Here is a 16,170-nt window from a genome sequence, read left to right on the forward strand (position 1 = left end):
CACCCAAATTCTGTTTTCCATAGAACACACAATAAGCCACATTCTAAACTGGCCCAAAAGAACAGAGAGATGACCTCGTGTCATGCTCACTCCTCGTTGTTGTGGGGAGTGCAGGGGTTTCTCTGCCCTAGCTCAGTGGTTTTCCGTGGAGGCTCTGAAGCAGGTGGTCCTAGGCAAAGCAGCTCTGTTGCCCTGCCTCCACCCTGGCTGCAGCTCTCCAGCTGCATGCCCATGGCCTTTTCTTATCCCTGGCAGGTTCCTTCCACAGCATCACTATATTCTCCATGTCTTTCCTCATCATCTCCGTGATCATCGTCTTTGCTGGCATCTTTCTGGGGAAGCTCCGGATTGCCAATCTGTATGAGGTAAGTTGTCAGCTTGCCCTTCACACCACTGACGTTTCCGGTTCTAAGGACACAACTTTGAGATGTCCTGGTAGAGGCCCCCAGAATAACACAGGACAAGAGGGGTGGGCCTTTTCCTTAGCCTAAGGTTTGCAGGCTCAATGGGCTCACATGCCATCCAAAGACGCTGCTCCCTGTCACCCTCCAACACCTCTTCCAAATAACAGGCTGATGTTGGCCTGTCTCTCCCACCATGTGAGTTGGGTCCAGTCACTGTAAGCACTGTAAGCACCATTGCAAGGTCTCAGAGAGTGGGGAGGAGGGAGAGACAGAGAGGAGTAGGGAATGGTGGTGAATGGAGCCCAGGCTATGGGCACTGAAGGCTGTTTCGAGGTTCCCCTTGCAAGTTCTCTGGCGTTTGGCAGGGGTACCCAGTGTAATCATTAGGCTCTGGAGATAAGAGTCATGTCACACCAAGTCAGAGCCCTGCCAGCAATGCTAAGTATCTGCGTCAGCATTACCCAGAGTAAACATCCATGCTGGGACACTGGAATGATTTCCAATGGATGAAACATAATTTTTGCACTTCATGATTACATACTTATCTCCCCAATTGATGACTTTGTTTTCTTTTTTCTTTTTTTGGTTTTTCAAGACAGGGTTTCTCTGTGTAGCCCTAGCTGTCCTGGAACTTATTCTGTAGACCAGGCTGGCCTTGAACTTAGAAATCCACCTGCCACTGCCTCGTAAGTGCTGGGATTAAAGGTGTGCACTACCACTGCCCGGCCCCAATTGACTTTTTATAGTAACTTTTTATAAACTAGTTGTTTATAGCAGGAAAGGGTTTCCCTTTGAATGATGTATATAGGAAAAAAAATTACAGCACAACACCCCGCAGAGGGAGCCTTCTTGGAAGCATTTCTTCATGCTCTCTCTACCTGTACCTGGGACCTGGTTAGAGCACACGCACCCATCACTATTGCTGGTTGGAGTACTGGTTATAGGAGGGCCATAACGAATTTTTCTCTAACACACATGTGGAACTTAGGTAAGATTAATTGAGGTCCCTATACAAAGACAGCAGCCAGAGCAGGCCCACCTCTAAAACCCATTCCTATTATAATTGTTTCCCCCTTTATGGTTTCGGGAACAGAACATTACAGAAAGGATTCTTGGCATCCCAACTCTTTCTGTTTTTTTGTTTTTGTTTTTGTTTTTTCCCTGAGCTTTCTGCCCTGCCTGCTGGTCTGAATGTCTATAAAGAAAAAGAGTTAACCAGGCGGTGGTGGTGCACACCTTTAGTCCCACACTTGGGAGGCAGAGGCAGGCAGATCTCTGTGAGTTTGAGGCTAGCCTGGTCTATAGAGCAAGTTCCATGAGAGACAGAACTACACAGAACTACAGAGAAACTGTCTCCAAAAACCAAAAGAAAAAGAAAAGCCGGGCAGTGGTGGCGCACGCCTTTAATCCCAGCACTTGGGAGGCAGAGGCAGGTGGATTTCTGAGTTTGAGGCCAGCCTGGTCTACAGAGTGAGTTCCAGGACAGCCAGGGCTACAAAGAGAGACCCTGTCTCAAAAAAAAAAAACACAAAAAGAAAAAAAGAAGAGAAAGAAAAAGAAAAGGAGAGAGAGAGGGAGAGAAAGAAAGAGAGGGAGAGAAGAAGGGAGGGAGGAAGGAAGGAAGAAAGAAGGAAAGAAAGAAAGAAAGGAGAGAAAGAAAGGAAAAAGTTGAGGGGCCATGGTGGTAAGCCAGAGGCCCTGGTATGATATGGACAGAGGGTGGGAGGGGCACAGGGCAGGCCCCATCCTCAGCCCGACCACTCTTCCTCTCTTCAATGCAGCCTGAAGAAGAAACAGAGACTGTGTTTGACGTGGAACCAAACAGCACAACCTCTACCCCCACCTCCCTTGTGAGTTTCTGCCCCCATCCAGCGACAAGAGGGTGGGGCCTTGCAGGGGTGGTGCACTCCAATGATGGAGGCGGGGCACCAGTGTTTAGTGCTTACCCTGGGTACTGGGGAGGAGCTGGGAGCCCTGGGTTCCCTCTTCTGATACAGCAGGACTTGGCCCAGGTCCAATTGCTTCCATGGCCCTGGCTGAAGAATAAGGTGGAATCAACAGTCAATACAAGTCACCCAAAGAGGACAGAGCCCAAGTTGTCGAATCATCAGTGAGAGCCAGATCTCAGACTCCTCAGTCGTGTAGACGCAGGGCCATGCTGGGGCTCGGCCTCAGGACCCAAGGCTGCCTCCTGGGCACAGGTGTTGGCCAGAGCGGTGCAGACAGAGCTGCAGGGAGCTATTGACGGACCCAGTGAATGGTAAGGCAGGGGCAGCACCCGATCGATGAGTCCGCCAGCCTGCCAAGAGCCGAGGCTGGACCCAGAGTCTGTGGCCAGTGGACTGGGTAGAGGCTCCCGCGGCCTTTGGCTTGCCTGGATGACAGGAGCCCTTGCCCTCATCCTTAACCACATGTGCCCATGCAATCATCTATGCATATTTGAAGCTGGCCACAGGGTCCTTCATGCCCCAGTGCTAGGCACCTCCAACAAGCACTGAAGAAGGGTGCCTCCGGACCTGGGCATATGGGGAAGCTTCCCCGAGAAGGGACTATGTCATGCAACTAGAGGAATGGGAGGCAAGGTTGCCAGGTGAAAGAGGGTGTGGGAAGAGTATCGGAGGAAGAGGAAGAGCCTGGGTAAAGGCCTGAAGAAATCTGGAGCCCGTGGGGAAAACAGAAGACAGTGTTCAACATGGATATTCGGGGTAGCCTTGGGCAGGGCCACACAGCCCAGAGGCTTTTTTTTTTTTTTTTTTTTGAGGTAGGCAGAGCTGAGTCAAAATTCAACATCAGCGGCCTCAGCTGGCCGTGTACACAGACACTTGACATGTCCGAACCCTGGTTGGGCTTCACTTGAAAGGATAAACCAAAACCAAAGCCAAACCCTTACAACCAATGACAAATTGTCTTTGAGAGGAACCAATCAGGGATGGCTTTCTCTGGCCAATAGGAGCGCTCTTGCTGTTACAGGGGCGATCTAAGAAAAAGCCTTGCTTCCCCCCCCCCCCCCCCCCCCCGATTAATAAACTCCCATCGTTAGGAATTTTTATTTCATCCCCTCAAATTTAATTACTACCACCTTTCTGTGTGGTTGCTGTGTGGGAGACTGATTGAGCACACAGCCTTATGTGTATTAGGTAAGCACCCCTAGGAAGCTATACCCCTGAGCTCGGGTGTGGGCGGAGTTTGAACCAGGTCCTTTTGACTGTAAAATTTGTGCTTAAAGAAAAAAAAATTATAGAACTTATTATTTATGCATGTACTTATTTTTTGAGACGGGGTTTCCATGTGGGCAGCCTGGTCTTGATCTTCAAGCACAAGTGATTCTCCCACTTCAGTTTCCAGAGTAGCGGGGACTACTTAGGCGCATGCTACCATGCCAGGCTTAGACTCTTAACAATCCTTTATGCAAAAAAAAAAAAAAAAATCCTTTATGCTTATGACAGTGGTATATGGACACGGTAGGCAACTGTGGGAATGAGAAACCAGAGGAGCAAGACTAAAGAAATCAAATGTTCATACTCCCATCACCAAGGCATGATCACCGAGACACACTGGTGTACATTTTTCGAGATACCTATGGATGCGTGTATCTCTTCCAAGTAGCTTGTGCCTATATATATATATACATATATATATCTACATATATCTACATATATATCTACATATATATATGCCTATGGAATTCTATATGTATATATGCATTTTTTTGTTAAACTGAAATCCCACTATACATACAGTTTTATAACATGCAGTGAACAGTGTGCTGCCACATATATGAGTTTTGATCTCTTTGCCTACCCGTATTCAAATAGCCCTCGTTACTGATGATCTTTTATAACTGACCTAGACCCAGAACCAGTTAGTTGGGTATCTATGCTAGATTAAGACTTGGAAAGACCCCGCCAGCTCTGCAGAATGCCCCCCCCCCCCCGCCTTTCCCTTCCCTTCCCCATTCCCTGAAAGCTGGATGCTTGACAGGCTCAGGTCCAATGCTGGGGCTTGGAGAACTGTAGTACCCCATTCGTTCCTGTGGATGGCGCTAGTGAGGCCACTGGCTATGCCTCCTGGTTTTTGTTTTTTTTTTCCCACTGTTCAGCTATCATTTCCTTTTTTTAATAGCCAAAATGTCTACGGTGTGTGCTTTGTCACTATGCATGTGTCTAGGTGTTTCACAGGACTGTTCCCTCACCACCTGAAGCTGTCTGTTTATACTGAAGTATGGAAAAGTTTTCAGTTTATCCTGTTATCACCGACTTTTAAAGTAGAGAGTAGATTAAAAGCCATTGCAAGAGGCGACAGGTTGACTCTTCCCCTGGTATTCCCTGTGTCTCTCTAATCTGATGCCTTCCCTGGTATTCCTGAAACCAGCCCTCAGTGTGACACGAGCCAGCTAGCACATTCAGTTCCGAATCTGTGACGTGCTTCTGCAGGAAAACATTCTAGCTGGTCAATGGAGGCCTACCCAGTTCAGGGTGCGCCTAGGCCATTTTCTCCTGGGAATGGATAATGTGTAAGTGAGGAATGAGGAAGCCTGCCAACTAACCCTGGCAACTCTAAGGTAGCCAACAGGAGGCTTCATCTCTCGGAGCTCACTCAATGGTAAAGAACAAGGCAGAGGAAGGACAAGCCTGCTGGTGGTGGGCAGGTAGAGGTGACCAGGTTGGGCATGAGGAGAGAGGGTGTACCCTACTTACTCTTGATTATGATATGACTGTGCCTCATCTCACCTTCCCCTCTCTGTCCCGAGCAGCTGTACGTGGCCACTGTGCTCCAGGAGCCAGAGCTGAACCTGACCCCCGCCTCCTCCCCAGCCCGGCACACCTATGGCACCATGAACAGCCAACCAGAAGAGGGAGAAGAAGAGAGCGGTCTGAGGGGCTTTGCAAGGGAGCTGGACTCAGCCCAGTTCCAGGAAGGGCTGGAATTGGAGGGCCAGAGCCACTGATTAGGACTCCAGTCAGGGGGCAAGGGGAGAGCCTGGAGGGGGGGGAAGCAGGAAGGAGCTCCCTCCCACAGACTTTTGGGGAGCTCCTGATGGAGACATCTGCCACCCTGTGGCCCTGTGAAGAGCCGAATCTGCTGACCAGCCAGAAAGGGCAGGATGGGGTGGAGGAGGCCCACACCATGTTTCTGGGAGTGGGATCTGAAGTCCAGGACACAAGAGACTGTCTGCTGTGTGTCTTGCTAGTGTCAAGCTGATGCGAGTGTGCATATGGGAAAAGGTAGCCCACTGACAGCTTCCTGGGGCAAGGGGGTTCACCATCCCCTACCCCACTCCAGCTGCCCATCAAGGATTGCTCCAGACCCCCATCCTCCACTGCCGTCTGAGCAGAAAAAGGTATGTGGACTAGGCCTTGTGTGCAAGGCACCGGTGGCTGTGTCATCACAGGTTTCCCTACAGAGCATCTAGAAACTCTGTACCTCACCCTCTGAACACAGAGCAGCTGGGACAAACCTGGAAAGTGACTGAGGCCTCTGTTTCTCTGCTCTGCTATCTATTTATAATGGTAGCTGGGACAGCTACTCAGGCTCACTAAAGAAGATCTTCATGCATGTGGTAAAGGAAACCATGCCGAATCCTTGCTGGTTGATTTAAAGGTGTGTGTGTGTGTATGTGTGTGTGTGTGTGTGTGTGTGTGTGTGTGTTTAGGGGTGGCATTGAGTTAAGGAAACAAGGTGTTCTCTCCAAAACTGGGCCATGGAAATCAGACACACTTCTCTCAGTCCCAAGGATAAATGAAAAGATCCCCAGAGCTTAGAGGCAGCCACCAAGACATCCTCTGCCCCATGTTATATGAGTGCTGTGCCCTGGCGTGGCCAAGAGTGGTGACAGCTCAGGCTGCAAACTGAAGACACTGGCCATCCCCTACCCACAGAAAGACTCTTCTCTTTCAAGCTGCCCTGCCTGGCCTCTAGTATGATACTGGCTCAGGAGTTACAGATGCTTCGCACAGTGGTGGTATCATCCCAGTCCCGCCAGGGTTACTCAGAGGAGGAGTGATGGGTGGCACCCCCACAGACACAGAGAAGACCCTTCTGATAGGCAAACCTCCGGCTGGAGGAGCAAGCCCCCCCTGAAATGCTGGTGGCGCAGCACCTCTGCCCCCTTCTGAGGTGTTCCAACTTCTGCCTCTTAAGATAAAGCATTGTCAGGACTACCATGAAGCCTGAGCCACCTGAACGGAGGGGTCTGGAGCCTCTGAAGCTCCTCCCCAGATATCTGGGTTCTTCCTTGCTGCCCATTCACTGTAGGTGGGCCCAGGCTTATTCAGCCCCAATGTCTCCACCCATGGCTGCCCTGAAAACAGATCACTTGGCCTGGTCTCTGCTCCGTCTCTGTCACAACCCAGCCACATAGGCAGTTCCAAGCTTCACTCCAGGGCAGAAAGAGTGACTCTTTCCTGAGAGCTTGAGTCAGCTGGGAAAGAGGCTACCTCCAGTCCTTGTCAAGCTTGGAATAAGGGTAGAACTATATTAAGCCAGGCCCTTAGGACACTCCAGTCCCCCTGAGGCCCTCACCCCTAGGATTTCATCAACGAGGGGAAGGACTTCATCGCTGAGTGGTCAGGCCCAACATCTAGCTCTGCCCAAAGTGGGGAGTTACAGTTCCCCCGCCCCCCTGAATGCAACCAGAGCCTAGATCTGGGCCTTTACTCTGGGCACTGCTTGCTGGTACCTGCCCCAGATCCCTGCAGCCCTGTCTGCTGCTGCTGGCCCTCCCTCCTGCCCTGACCCACTGTAGCCTGTACAAGGGGTCCTGTAGACAGCAGGGCAGGATGGCTGGAGGGCCTTTCCCCTCTGGATCTGGGTCAAATGCAGCCTGGTTCTGATGCCAATGTTGGGCAAGTGATAGATCCCACTCTTGCTCTTCCAGGAGCTATCCACCTGACTAGACCTCAAGTTTGCAAGATCACTAGAGGCCCTCCTCAGCACTTGCTATCCCAGCCCATTGGTCATTATCCCACCCTGGCCCCAGACTCAGTCCATCACTTTGATCCCTTCTGGAGGGAGATGCCTCCCAGGAGACCCAGAATGACACAGAGCCTCCCTGGGGAGGTGGGGGTAGGGGGGGGGAACTCTTACTGGGCTTAGAGCAGCCTCACCCCTGCCTGCCTGTCCCCAAGCTGCCTCTGGAAGCAAAGTGCCTATCAACAGCATTGCATCCTTGGAGGGGGGGGCGGGGCGCTGGAGGGGTGTGGACTAACCACAGCTACTACTACTAAAGGAATGTGCCAGAACACTGAACCTTCTTGTTATTAATGTATGACTGTGCCTTGAATAAACAAGTCCTCCTAACCTCTGCTGGCCTGTGCCTCTGCCTCAGGGCCGACAGGGCCTTCCCCACCTAGAAGGAGCCAGAGCTGTTAAGGGATAGCCCCAAAGTCACCAGGTTGAGGCAGCACACCTCACTGTGTGGCTGTTACCCTGGTCTATCGCTGCCTCTTCTGGGACCCCTTTACCCTCCAGAGTCTTCCTGGCCCCAGCTCAAGGGAGAGGGGGTAGAAGGGAGAGAAGGGTTGATAACTTGCCAGTTGGTTGGAGAGACAAGAAGTGACTCTGCCTCCTTCCTGGGCAGCAAGTGAATGCCACTCCAGAGACCACTGAAGCAGTAGCCCACCTGGCTGAGGGCTGAGCCAGGACAGCAGGTTAGATTTCAGGTGGCACCCCCTGGTAGAACCACAGGCAGGGTTCGGGCCTATATCCCTAGGGATACAGAAGAGAGGTAATCTATAGAGATGGTGAGTTTCAGGGAGAGTTAGGGGCAGTCATGCAGGCCTGGAGAGGACAAGAAGTAACTTAAGTAAAGCTCTTGTGGCAAGAGGAAAAGAGTTCCCTGCCAGGGCGACGTGCCTCTGGGCTAGAGGACCTGAGTTCTGGGCTTCTTCTCCCATGTGGCTGACACTAGGCTGTCACTTCATTCCCAGGAGGAAGACCTGAGTTCAACACACTGTGTAGAGCCGAATTGACTGTGGTGGAGGACAGGGTAGGTTGGGGCAAGAAGGCCTCTCCCAAGGCAGCACCCCATGGGGACAGACCATAACCATCTTGGGTTAGCTGTTCACTGCCACCACCCCTACAGAGCTCTCTCCTTAATCACTTGAGCCACCTGTGGGTGTGAGTTCAAAGCCCACTGTAGCAGGAGTCAGAGCATGAGTCTAGGCTCTCTCCTGCTGTCCCTGTCCCTTGTGCAACAAGTGCTAACACGGCTGTTTCAGAAAAAGGGGGTGTTAAGGACAAGAGGGGCAGGGCCTGATGACCATGCTTAGTGGGCTTGAGCTGCTGCAAGAGAGGGACCTGCATCCCACAAACTCCTGTAGTGTCAGCTGTTTCTTGGGGGTCTCTCCTTGGGAACTACAAATATCCAGCTTGCAGACACTGGGGCATTCGGTGAGTCTGCCACCCTTTCAGGGGGCACTGCTCAGATGGACACCAAAAGACCAGAAGATGGGCTGTATGGAGGGGGATGAGTAGCCCAAGGTGGCGGGGAATGCTCAGAAGGGCGTGAGGGCAGATCCTCTTACTTAGCAGGCAAGGAGGACCAGGGGCTTAGGTGGTGGGTATATCTGACTAGGGGTGGGACTAAAAACAAGGAGGAGTGTTGGTGCCAGAAAGGCCTAGAATGTCAGTCACTGGTCTGTGTCCACAGGGCACTGTAGCACCTAGGCAAGTACCATACTGGGCACCATCAGCTTGAGAGGGGCAGGAAGGCCTGAGGCTTCTTGCAAATTCTGCCTGGAAGCCTTCAAACCCAGAACAGCTAGAAGCAGCTCTTGGCCACCCTAACCCCTGCTGTGTCTGCAGGAGGCTTAGGTCTGTCCTAAGGAACATCCCTGCTGGCCCAGCTGCAGGCTTCTAGGTCACTCTGTGGGAGGCCCTGGGACATGGGGGAGCTGGGATTCCAAGAAGACAAGCTCCCAGCTCTGCCCAACCGAAACTGTTTCTGGACATCTGCCAGCCCCTTGGTGCTGACAACCTGCAGTCCAGGATCACCCAAGCCTTTGTTCCAGCTACAAGTGGGAGTCTCCTAGATGGACCCTAGGTTCTGGGGTGGTCCCTGGTCGCCTCTGTGTTACAGAAATCCCAGCTAAGTGTAGCAGGCACCACATACTCTTGCAGACCTCATCGGCCCAGGCTAGAAGTGAGTGAAGGGCACAAATCCTGCTGTATAGTTCTTATTCTGCAATAAATATGACTTATTTGGTCCCAAGAGCCCCATCCTGGGCCTCAGGGCCCCTTCTACTTTGTCAGCTTCAGCAACTGTTTAAGGTATCGCCTCTTCTCTCTTCTCTAAACACAGCCCAGAGTGGTTTTCATGACAGCCTGCCCATTCCTAGGCAATAGAAGGTTCCAAGCGCAATAAACAAACCTGTTACATAATGGGATGTCAGGCAGGGATAAGTGCTTTGAAGAAAGAACAGAACAAGATGAGAGAAGGGACTGACTGGAGACGGGAGGGTATTTTTGCCCTTATGGGATCCAGGGTAAGCTCCTGGGGTGTAGGAAGAGTGGAGGGTCTACGAGAAAAAGTGCAGGGCTCAAAGAGTAGTGGGAAGGCTGGAGGGGCAGAAGCAGAGTGAGCAAGGAAGGAGAGGGCCAAGGCAAGTTCTGAGAGGGCAGGGGTCCTTGCGGGATTCCGTTAGGACTTCAGACTTTCTCCTGGTGATGGGGGAGGCTACGGGGGATTCTGAGAAGCGTGGTCTTTTGTAATTTTTATTTTTTTCAGACAAGATACAATTTTTTAAAAAAAAATTTAAAAGATTTGTTTCTTTATTTTATATATATGAGTACTCTGCCTACATGCTCACCTGCATGCCAGAAGAGAGCATCAGATGTCGGTAGCCACCATGCGGTTGATGAGAATTGAACTCAGGACCTCTGGATGAGCAGACAGCACTCTTAACCACTGAGCCATCTCTCCAGCCCACATTTTTTATTTTCCAATTGAGTCCGGCTCTTCAGTCTTCTGAGCTCTAGGATTGCCGATGTGTGCCACCAAACCCTGCTATATTAATCATTCTCTAAGTATACACTTAGACACTGTTAAATAGATTTACCATAATGTACAGCCATCACCCCCCAGCCATATTCACAACCTTTCATCTATGTACCCACAGAACAGTATCTCCCCTTCCCTTTCTCAGCTCAAGGTCACCGAGGCCACCCTCATGTACTGAGGAGAACACTGTGGACCTCTGGGAGCAGAAATTCCAACTGGGACTCTCTGTGGGAGGAGCTAGAGTAACTTAACTAGGATAGAGCCGAGAATAAAGAGAAAAGTAGTATAATGTGCCACCATCAGGGCAGAAGATTCATGTGTGGAGAGAGGTGGGTCAGAGAGAAATCCAGAAGCCAGGATGTTAGCCAGAATAAGTTGGCAATAGTGACACAGGCAGTAAAGAAGGCTGGGAAGAGATGCCTGGAGCATGCTGCATCTGCTCATGCTGCATTTGAGCACCACTTGGTGGGTAAGGAAGTTAGGTTGGGAACCTTTAAACCTCAGGGGCAGCTGGGATGATATTTAAGCAAGGAAAAGGCCAAGACTGGAAAAGGAGCAAGCTCAGAGGAGGAGCCAACACAAGGAGGAGGGGAGAGTCTACAAGGTGATGGAAAGGAGCAATAATGAGTACCAGAAGGGCCTCAGAGAGGACGGAAGGAACCGCAGGGCTCACCACTCACAGCAGAAATATGGCAGAGAGCCACAGGGCATCAGCCAAGCAGAGGATGCTGGTCATAACCTCAACAGACAACTGATTTCTCTCCTGAGACAAAGAAAAAGGGGAAGGAACTGGAGGAGGTGGAAAGACTTAAAAGGCTTAGTCAAATGCAAAGCATGGACCAGATGCAGATCAATGACTCTGGGAAGTCACAGGAACTGGAATCTCCCGTGGGGAGAAGGTGATGCTGTCTCCTCCTCCTCCTCCTCTTCTTCTTCTTCTTCTTCTTCTTCTTCTTCTTCTTCTTCTTCTTCTTCTTCTTCTTCTTCTTCTTCTTCTTCTTCTTCTTTCTTTCTTTTTTCTTCTTTTCTTCTTCTTCTCCTTCTCCTTCTCCTCCTCCTTCTCCTTCTCCTTCTCCTTCTCCTTCTCCTTCTCCTCCTCCTTCTCCTTCTTCTTTTTGGTTTTTTGAGACAGGGTTTCTCTGTATAGCCCTGGCTGTTCTGGAACTCACTCTGTAGACCAGGCTGGCTTCGAACTCAGAAATCCACCTGCCTCTGCCTCCCAAGTCCTGGGATTAAAGGCACATGTCACCACTGCCCTGCTATTCTTGAGTTCAAATGTAAATAGACTATCTAGAAAAGCCTAAGGAAGATCAGCAAGGCAAAGAACCCAGACTCTTGCTCAGAAACGCTCTAGCAAAGAGGGAGCAGGGAAGGGCCAACCTTGACGTGATGTCGGATGCGGTCCCAATGAACTTGACACTCTGCTTTTCACAGCTGGTTGTGATTTTCCATAAGAAGTTTAAACAGGAAGAAGTGATCAACTCTAAGTACTGCGGAGAGGAAGAGCTAGCTGAAGGCTATGGAAGGCATGAGTCCTAAACTGAGCGAGATGTAAGTCACTGGTGGCTTCAATCAGATCAGACAGAGTGGAGACAAAAATCTGGCCATGGTAGATTCCCACTCAGCAGCTGGAAGGCTATTCTTTTGAAGAATTTTGCTAACCAAGGAACCAAAAAGGAGTGGGAGCTGGAGAAGGAAGGAGGAGGGATAGTTCTTTCACAGATACACACACACACACACACACACACACACACACACACACACACACACACACAATGTTAGTGTATTTGAAGCAGAGCACCTATACATATGTGGTGGCTCAAGACATGGGCCAGAGAAGGGTGGTTTTTACTAAGTGGGTTGCCCCAGTCACCTGAGTGCTCATCAAATGCTTGGGAGCATTAGGCCAGCATAGATAACGGAGTCTAAGCTGTCATTAAGTTACATGAGGGTGGGTTTGGGAGGGGATGATATCCCACCCTACTGCAGCCTACTGGCTGGAGAAAATGCTCTCTGTGTAACAGTGGCTGCAGGCAGCATTCCCAGCAGGTTGCTGATCAATGTCTGCAGCCCTGCTGCCTCCAATCCCTGCAATCGGGGCTGAAACGGAAAAACTATTACCCAGCTGAGAGCATGCAAAATCCAGCTGCTACCAGGTTGCCAGCCATCCATACTGAGAAGCCCCAAGTCAGGGCAGCTACCACCGACAATGGTCATTTTTTACACTGTGCTGCTCCATCATGTCCCATGCTGTCTTCAGAGCCACTTGCCTGCGGGGGGGGGGGGGGGGTGTATCACACCAGACCCATGGACTACTTCCCTCAAGAAATAAATGCTGTGTGCCAGTCATATCTCATTATCTTTGTGTTATTCTGGCAAGATGCCTGACAAAAACAACATAGGAGGAACGGTTTATTCTGTCTTCTGATTTTGGAGGATTTCAGACCATCATGGCAGGAGGATATGGCGGAGTTCACGGCCATGGGTATGTGTCATGGTGTTTCTTCATATCGTAGTGACCATAACTAGGGACCAGGCTCCCACCTTCAAAGGCCCACCCCTTAGTGCCTATTGTGACAAATCAGATCCCAGTTTCTAAAGGTCCCACAGACCTTCAAAGTAGTTGCTGCAGACTTGGCAACAGGCATTCAAAACTAGCCCATTCAGCAGGGCAGTGGTGGTGCATGCCTTTAATCCCAGCGCTTGGGACACAGAGGCAGGCGGATTTCTGAGTTTGAGGCTAGCCTGGTCTACAGAATGAGTTGCAGGACAGCTAGGATTACACAGAGAAACCCTGTCTTGATAAACCAATAAATAAATAAATAAATAAATAAATAAATAAATAAATAAATAAAACTAGCCCATTCAGATTCAAACCACAGCACTGACCACCCAAGCACAAACACAAGAGAAGGTTATATCCCATTTAAACTAAGTTCTAAATGGGTGATGCTGGGGACTGGGAGCCTTCTCTAAGCAGCAACTTAGGGCAAGGGCTATTTTCTCGTGTTTAGCACGAGCACGTGGCCTTCAAGTTCACTGTGAACTCTGCATTAATGGTGAATATCTGAGCACGAGGAGCATGTGGCTAAATGGAGACTGGTGAGGCAGGTGTGGAAATGGTCCCAAGACCCACACAGACTACAGGTTGGAACTGTTGGCTGTCCCACCAGTTCCAAAGGAAGCTGGTCCAGGTGTGTGCCCAGAGAAAAGAACTGGCTCTGGTGGCCTTGTAGCCAGTCTGGACCCAAGGTACCCAGCTCCTCTACACCACTGCCCCGGCCTTCCCTTTCCATCCACCCACTCAGCCCTTGGGCCTGCTGACCCTATGCCTCCATCTTGTTCTGAGCCTCAGTGCTTTGTAGCTTCATCTGGCACAGGTCAAGGCCCACAGAACGTCCAGTCATGGAGGGTCAGCACACAGAACATGTTTATTGTGAGTTTATAGAACCACAGCACGGAGCAAGGAAGTGTGGGTGGCTGGGGATGGGGACAGGGGCCCTCCTCACTGTATTCTCTCCCGCTCATCTGCCCAGGCACAGGTCTACCTCAAGCGTTCAACACAGAGTTAGGGGCCCATAGCTGGAGAGTGGTGGGTGAGCAGAAGAGGGTGGGGAGACAGGATTCAGCCCTGCTAGAATAAGGTGGCAGGAAGAGTCCCAGAATCCAGGGCCACGTGGGATGAGGTCATTCCTCCCCTTGCCTTTCTGGCCTCTCTATTCTGGCTGGCCAACTAGGTTTCCCCAAAAAGAATATTGGGGCGCTTCCATCAGAAATGCTGAACCAAGGGCATAAGAGGTTTTGTATGGGGCATCTGAGCAGCTGAGCCTCAGGATGCCCATTGCCACTGAAGAACGATATCTTCTATGCTCCCCTTTCCTGAGAACCCCAGAAACATCACCTCTCCTCTTCATCGTTGGAAAATAAACAGCCTGGCAGGGACGTATCAGAGAGACTGGGCAGGCAAGATGGAAAATTCTAGAGGCCTGGTCACTTTTCCCTCACCTTGGCAGAAAGCTTCTCTGAGAAGAACCCCCATGCCATCTCACTACCAAAACTTCTGCCTCCTGGGGAGAGCTAACCAGGCATGTTAGTAGTACATCTATGGGGGTGAGGAAGGAAACACACCTCCCTGCAGTTGACCAGAAGCTGAGACAGAGCCCTCTCCCATCACCTCTCTAGGATGGCCAAGAGGATGGGGGCCAAGGTACAGAGAGACCCTGGGGGAGAGGCTAAGACTACAACAGGCAGATCAACAGACAGACACACATAGACAGGGGCACTGGCTTGTCTCTTACTCCCCATCCCAGCCTCGGCTCATGGCTTTCACCACAGCTCCGTAGAGTTGGCTCCAGGCGGTCCTTGTAGCTGGTGTAAAGTTGGGACCCAGGCACTTCTCCAGCATGTAGAGCAGGGACTCACCTACTGTCTGCAGAGGTAAGAGGTACCTAGTCATCTGAAGGCAGGAAGGCATCATTCCATTAACAGGTGAGAAAGCTGAAGCCCTATGCCAGTAAGGAGACACAGGTTCTCTTCTCTCCCATACAGGGCTCATGCTGCTTAAGCAGGCCCTGAGTGTGTCATCCTGTGCCCACCTTTCTCTCTTAATGTGAAAATAATATACAGTGGATACTTGGGACCACCTCGTGAGAGGGGCCTACGCATTGTCTGGAAACTGCCTGCTCAGACTCAACCAACTCAGTGCTTGCAGATCTTTGTTTCCCTGCTTGCAAGGTAGCAGTCATGAGATCAAAAGTCCTATGCTGTGGAGCCAGCTAGGTGTGAGTTAAGATTATGACCAACACCCATGGCCTGGATGACCTGGAGCAGCTTACCCTACTCCTCTGAGCCTTAGCTGATTCATGAGCCAAACAGAGAAAACAAAACTCTGGCTTCTGTTAAAAGCACTTGGTGTAGCAGCTATACACAGTAGGACTTATCAAACGAGGTTTATTTATCCCACATATATTACTGAATATCCCCTAAGGACTAGGCATTGTGTAAATGCCCAGGTGGAGAGCCAATCAGGACCATCCATGCCCTCTCCTCACAGAGCTTTGCCACAATGGAGTTGGGCACTTTTGTGGCAGGGACTCCTCATGAGCCATGCCCAGAGTATAGGTGGACTGAGGTAGGGTGCTGTCTCTGACACGGGTTCCCTTTGTGATCAGCTCTGACCAGGGGAACATTAGTGCCAGTGGTGCCAGCAGAGACTTTATAACACTGGGGCTCATGTTCCTGGTAGCAGCCTGAGTAGCAGTCCTTGCTTGCTGAGACCTAGCTAGCATGAGGAAGGTTTAAAAGCTCACAGACCATCTTAGACATCCTAACCCTAGTGGAGTTGACCTCAACACAAACATGGCTCCAACCAGACTCCAGAGAAAGATCTGCCCAACTCAGCCCAGCCACCAGAACCCAGTAACTGCTTCAAGGGAGGACTTTCAGGGTAGTTTGATACATATAGAAGGCTGACCAATCCAACTGATGCCAAGGGCTGCTAAGCCTTCACGGTCTGTTTTAGTGGGGTGGTGGTGGTGGTGGTTGTGGTTATTGTTATTGTTGTTGTCATTTTGTTTTGTTTTGTTTTTTCTTTTTTCGAGACAAGGTCTCTGTGTGGCTCTGGCTGTCCTGGAACTCACCCTGCAGACTAGGCTGGCCTCGAACTCAGACATTCATCTGTCTGGGATTAAAGCAGCTGCTGGCCGGGCGGTGGTGGCGCACGCCTTTAATCCTAGCACTTGGGAGGCAGAGGCAGGCGGATTTCCG

At 50.7% G+C, this 16,170-nt stretch overlaps 2 protein-coding genes across 13 annotated transcripts in view; one reads left to right on the forward strand and one right to left on the reverse strand.

Moving 5' to 3' along the window:
* The window catches only part of Tmem63c (transmembrane protein 63C), a 78,515-nt gene extending 70,812 nt beyond the window's left edge, over positions 1–7,703 (forward strand). For 11 of the 12 annotated variants that reach the window (XM_031356229.1, XM_031356237.1, XM_031356233.1 and 8 more), the window contains 3 exons: positions 256–365; positions 2,186–2,254; positions 5,158–7,703. In XM_031356229.1, coding sequence (XP_031212089.1) covers positions 256–365; positions 2,186–2,254; positions 5,158–5,352 — 374 coding nt within the window. In that variant the 3' untranslated portion in view covers positions 5,353–7,703. Of the gene's footprint in view, positions 1–255; positions 366–2,185; positions 2,255–2,416; positions 2,665–5,157 lie in introns of all 12 variants that reach the window. The other variant, XR_004114285.1, reaches the window with a different exon arrangement.
* Positions 7,704–13,813: 6,110 nt separating this feature from the next.
* Positions 13,814–16,170, reverse strand: part of Ngb (neuroglobin) — a 5,657-nt gene continuing 3,300 nt past the window's right edge. Inside the window, exon 4 of the mRNA XM_031357735.1 lies at positions 13,814–14,860. Coding sequence (XP_031213595.1) covers positions 14,699–14,860 — 162 coding nt within the window. The 3' untranslated portion in view covers positions 13,814–14,698. The remainder of the gene's footprint in view (positions 14,861–16,170) is intronic.

Source organism: Mastomys coucha, unplaced genomic scaffold, assembly GCF_008632895.1.
Source record: "Mastomys coucha isolate ucsf_1 unplaced genomic scaffold, UCSF_Mcou_1 pScaffold6, whole genome shotgun sequence".
Lineage (NCBI taxonomy): Eukaryota > Metazoa > Chordata > Mammalia > Rodentia > Muridae > Mastomys > Mastomys coucha.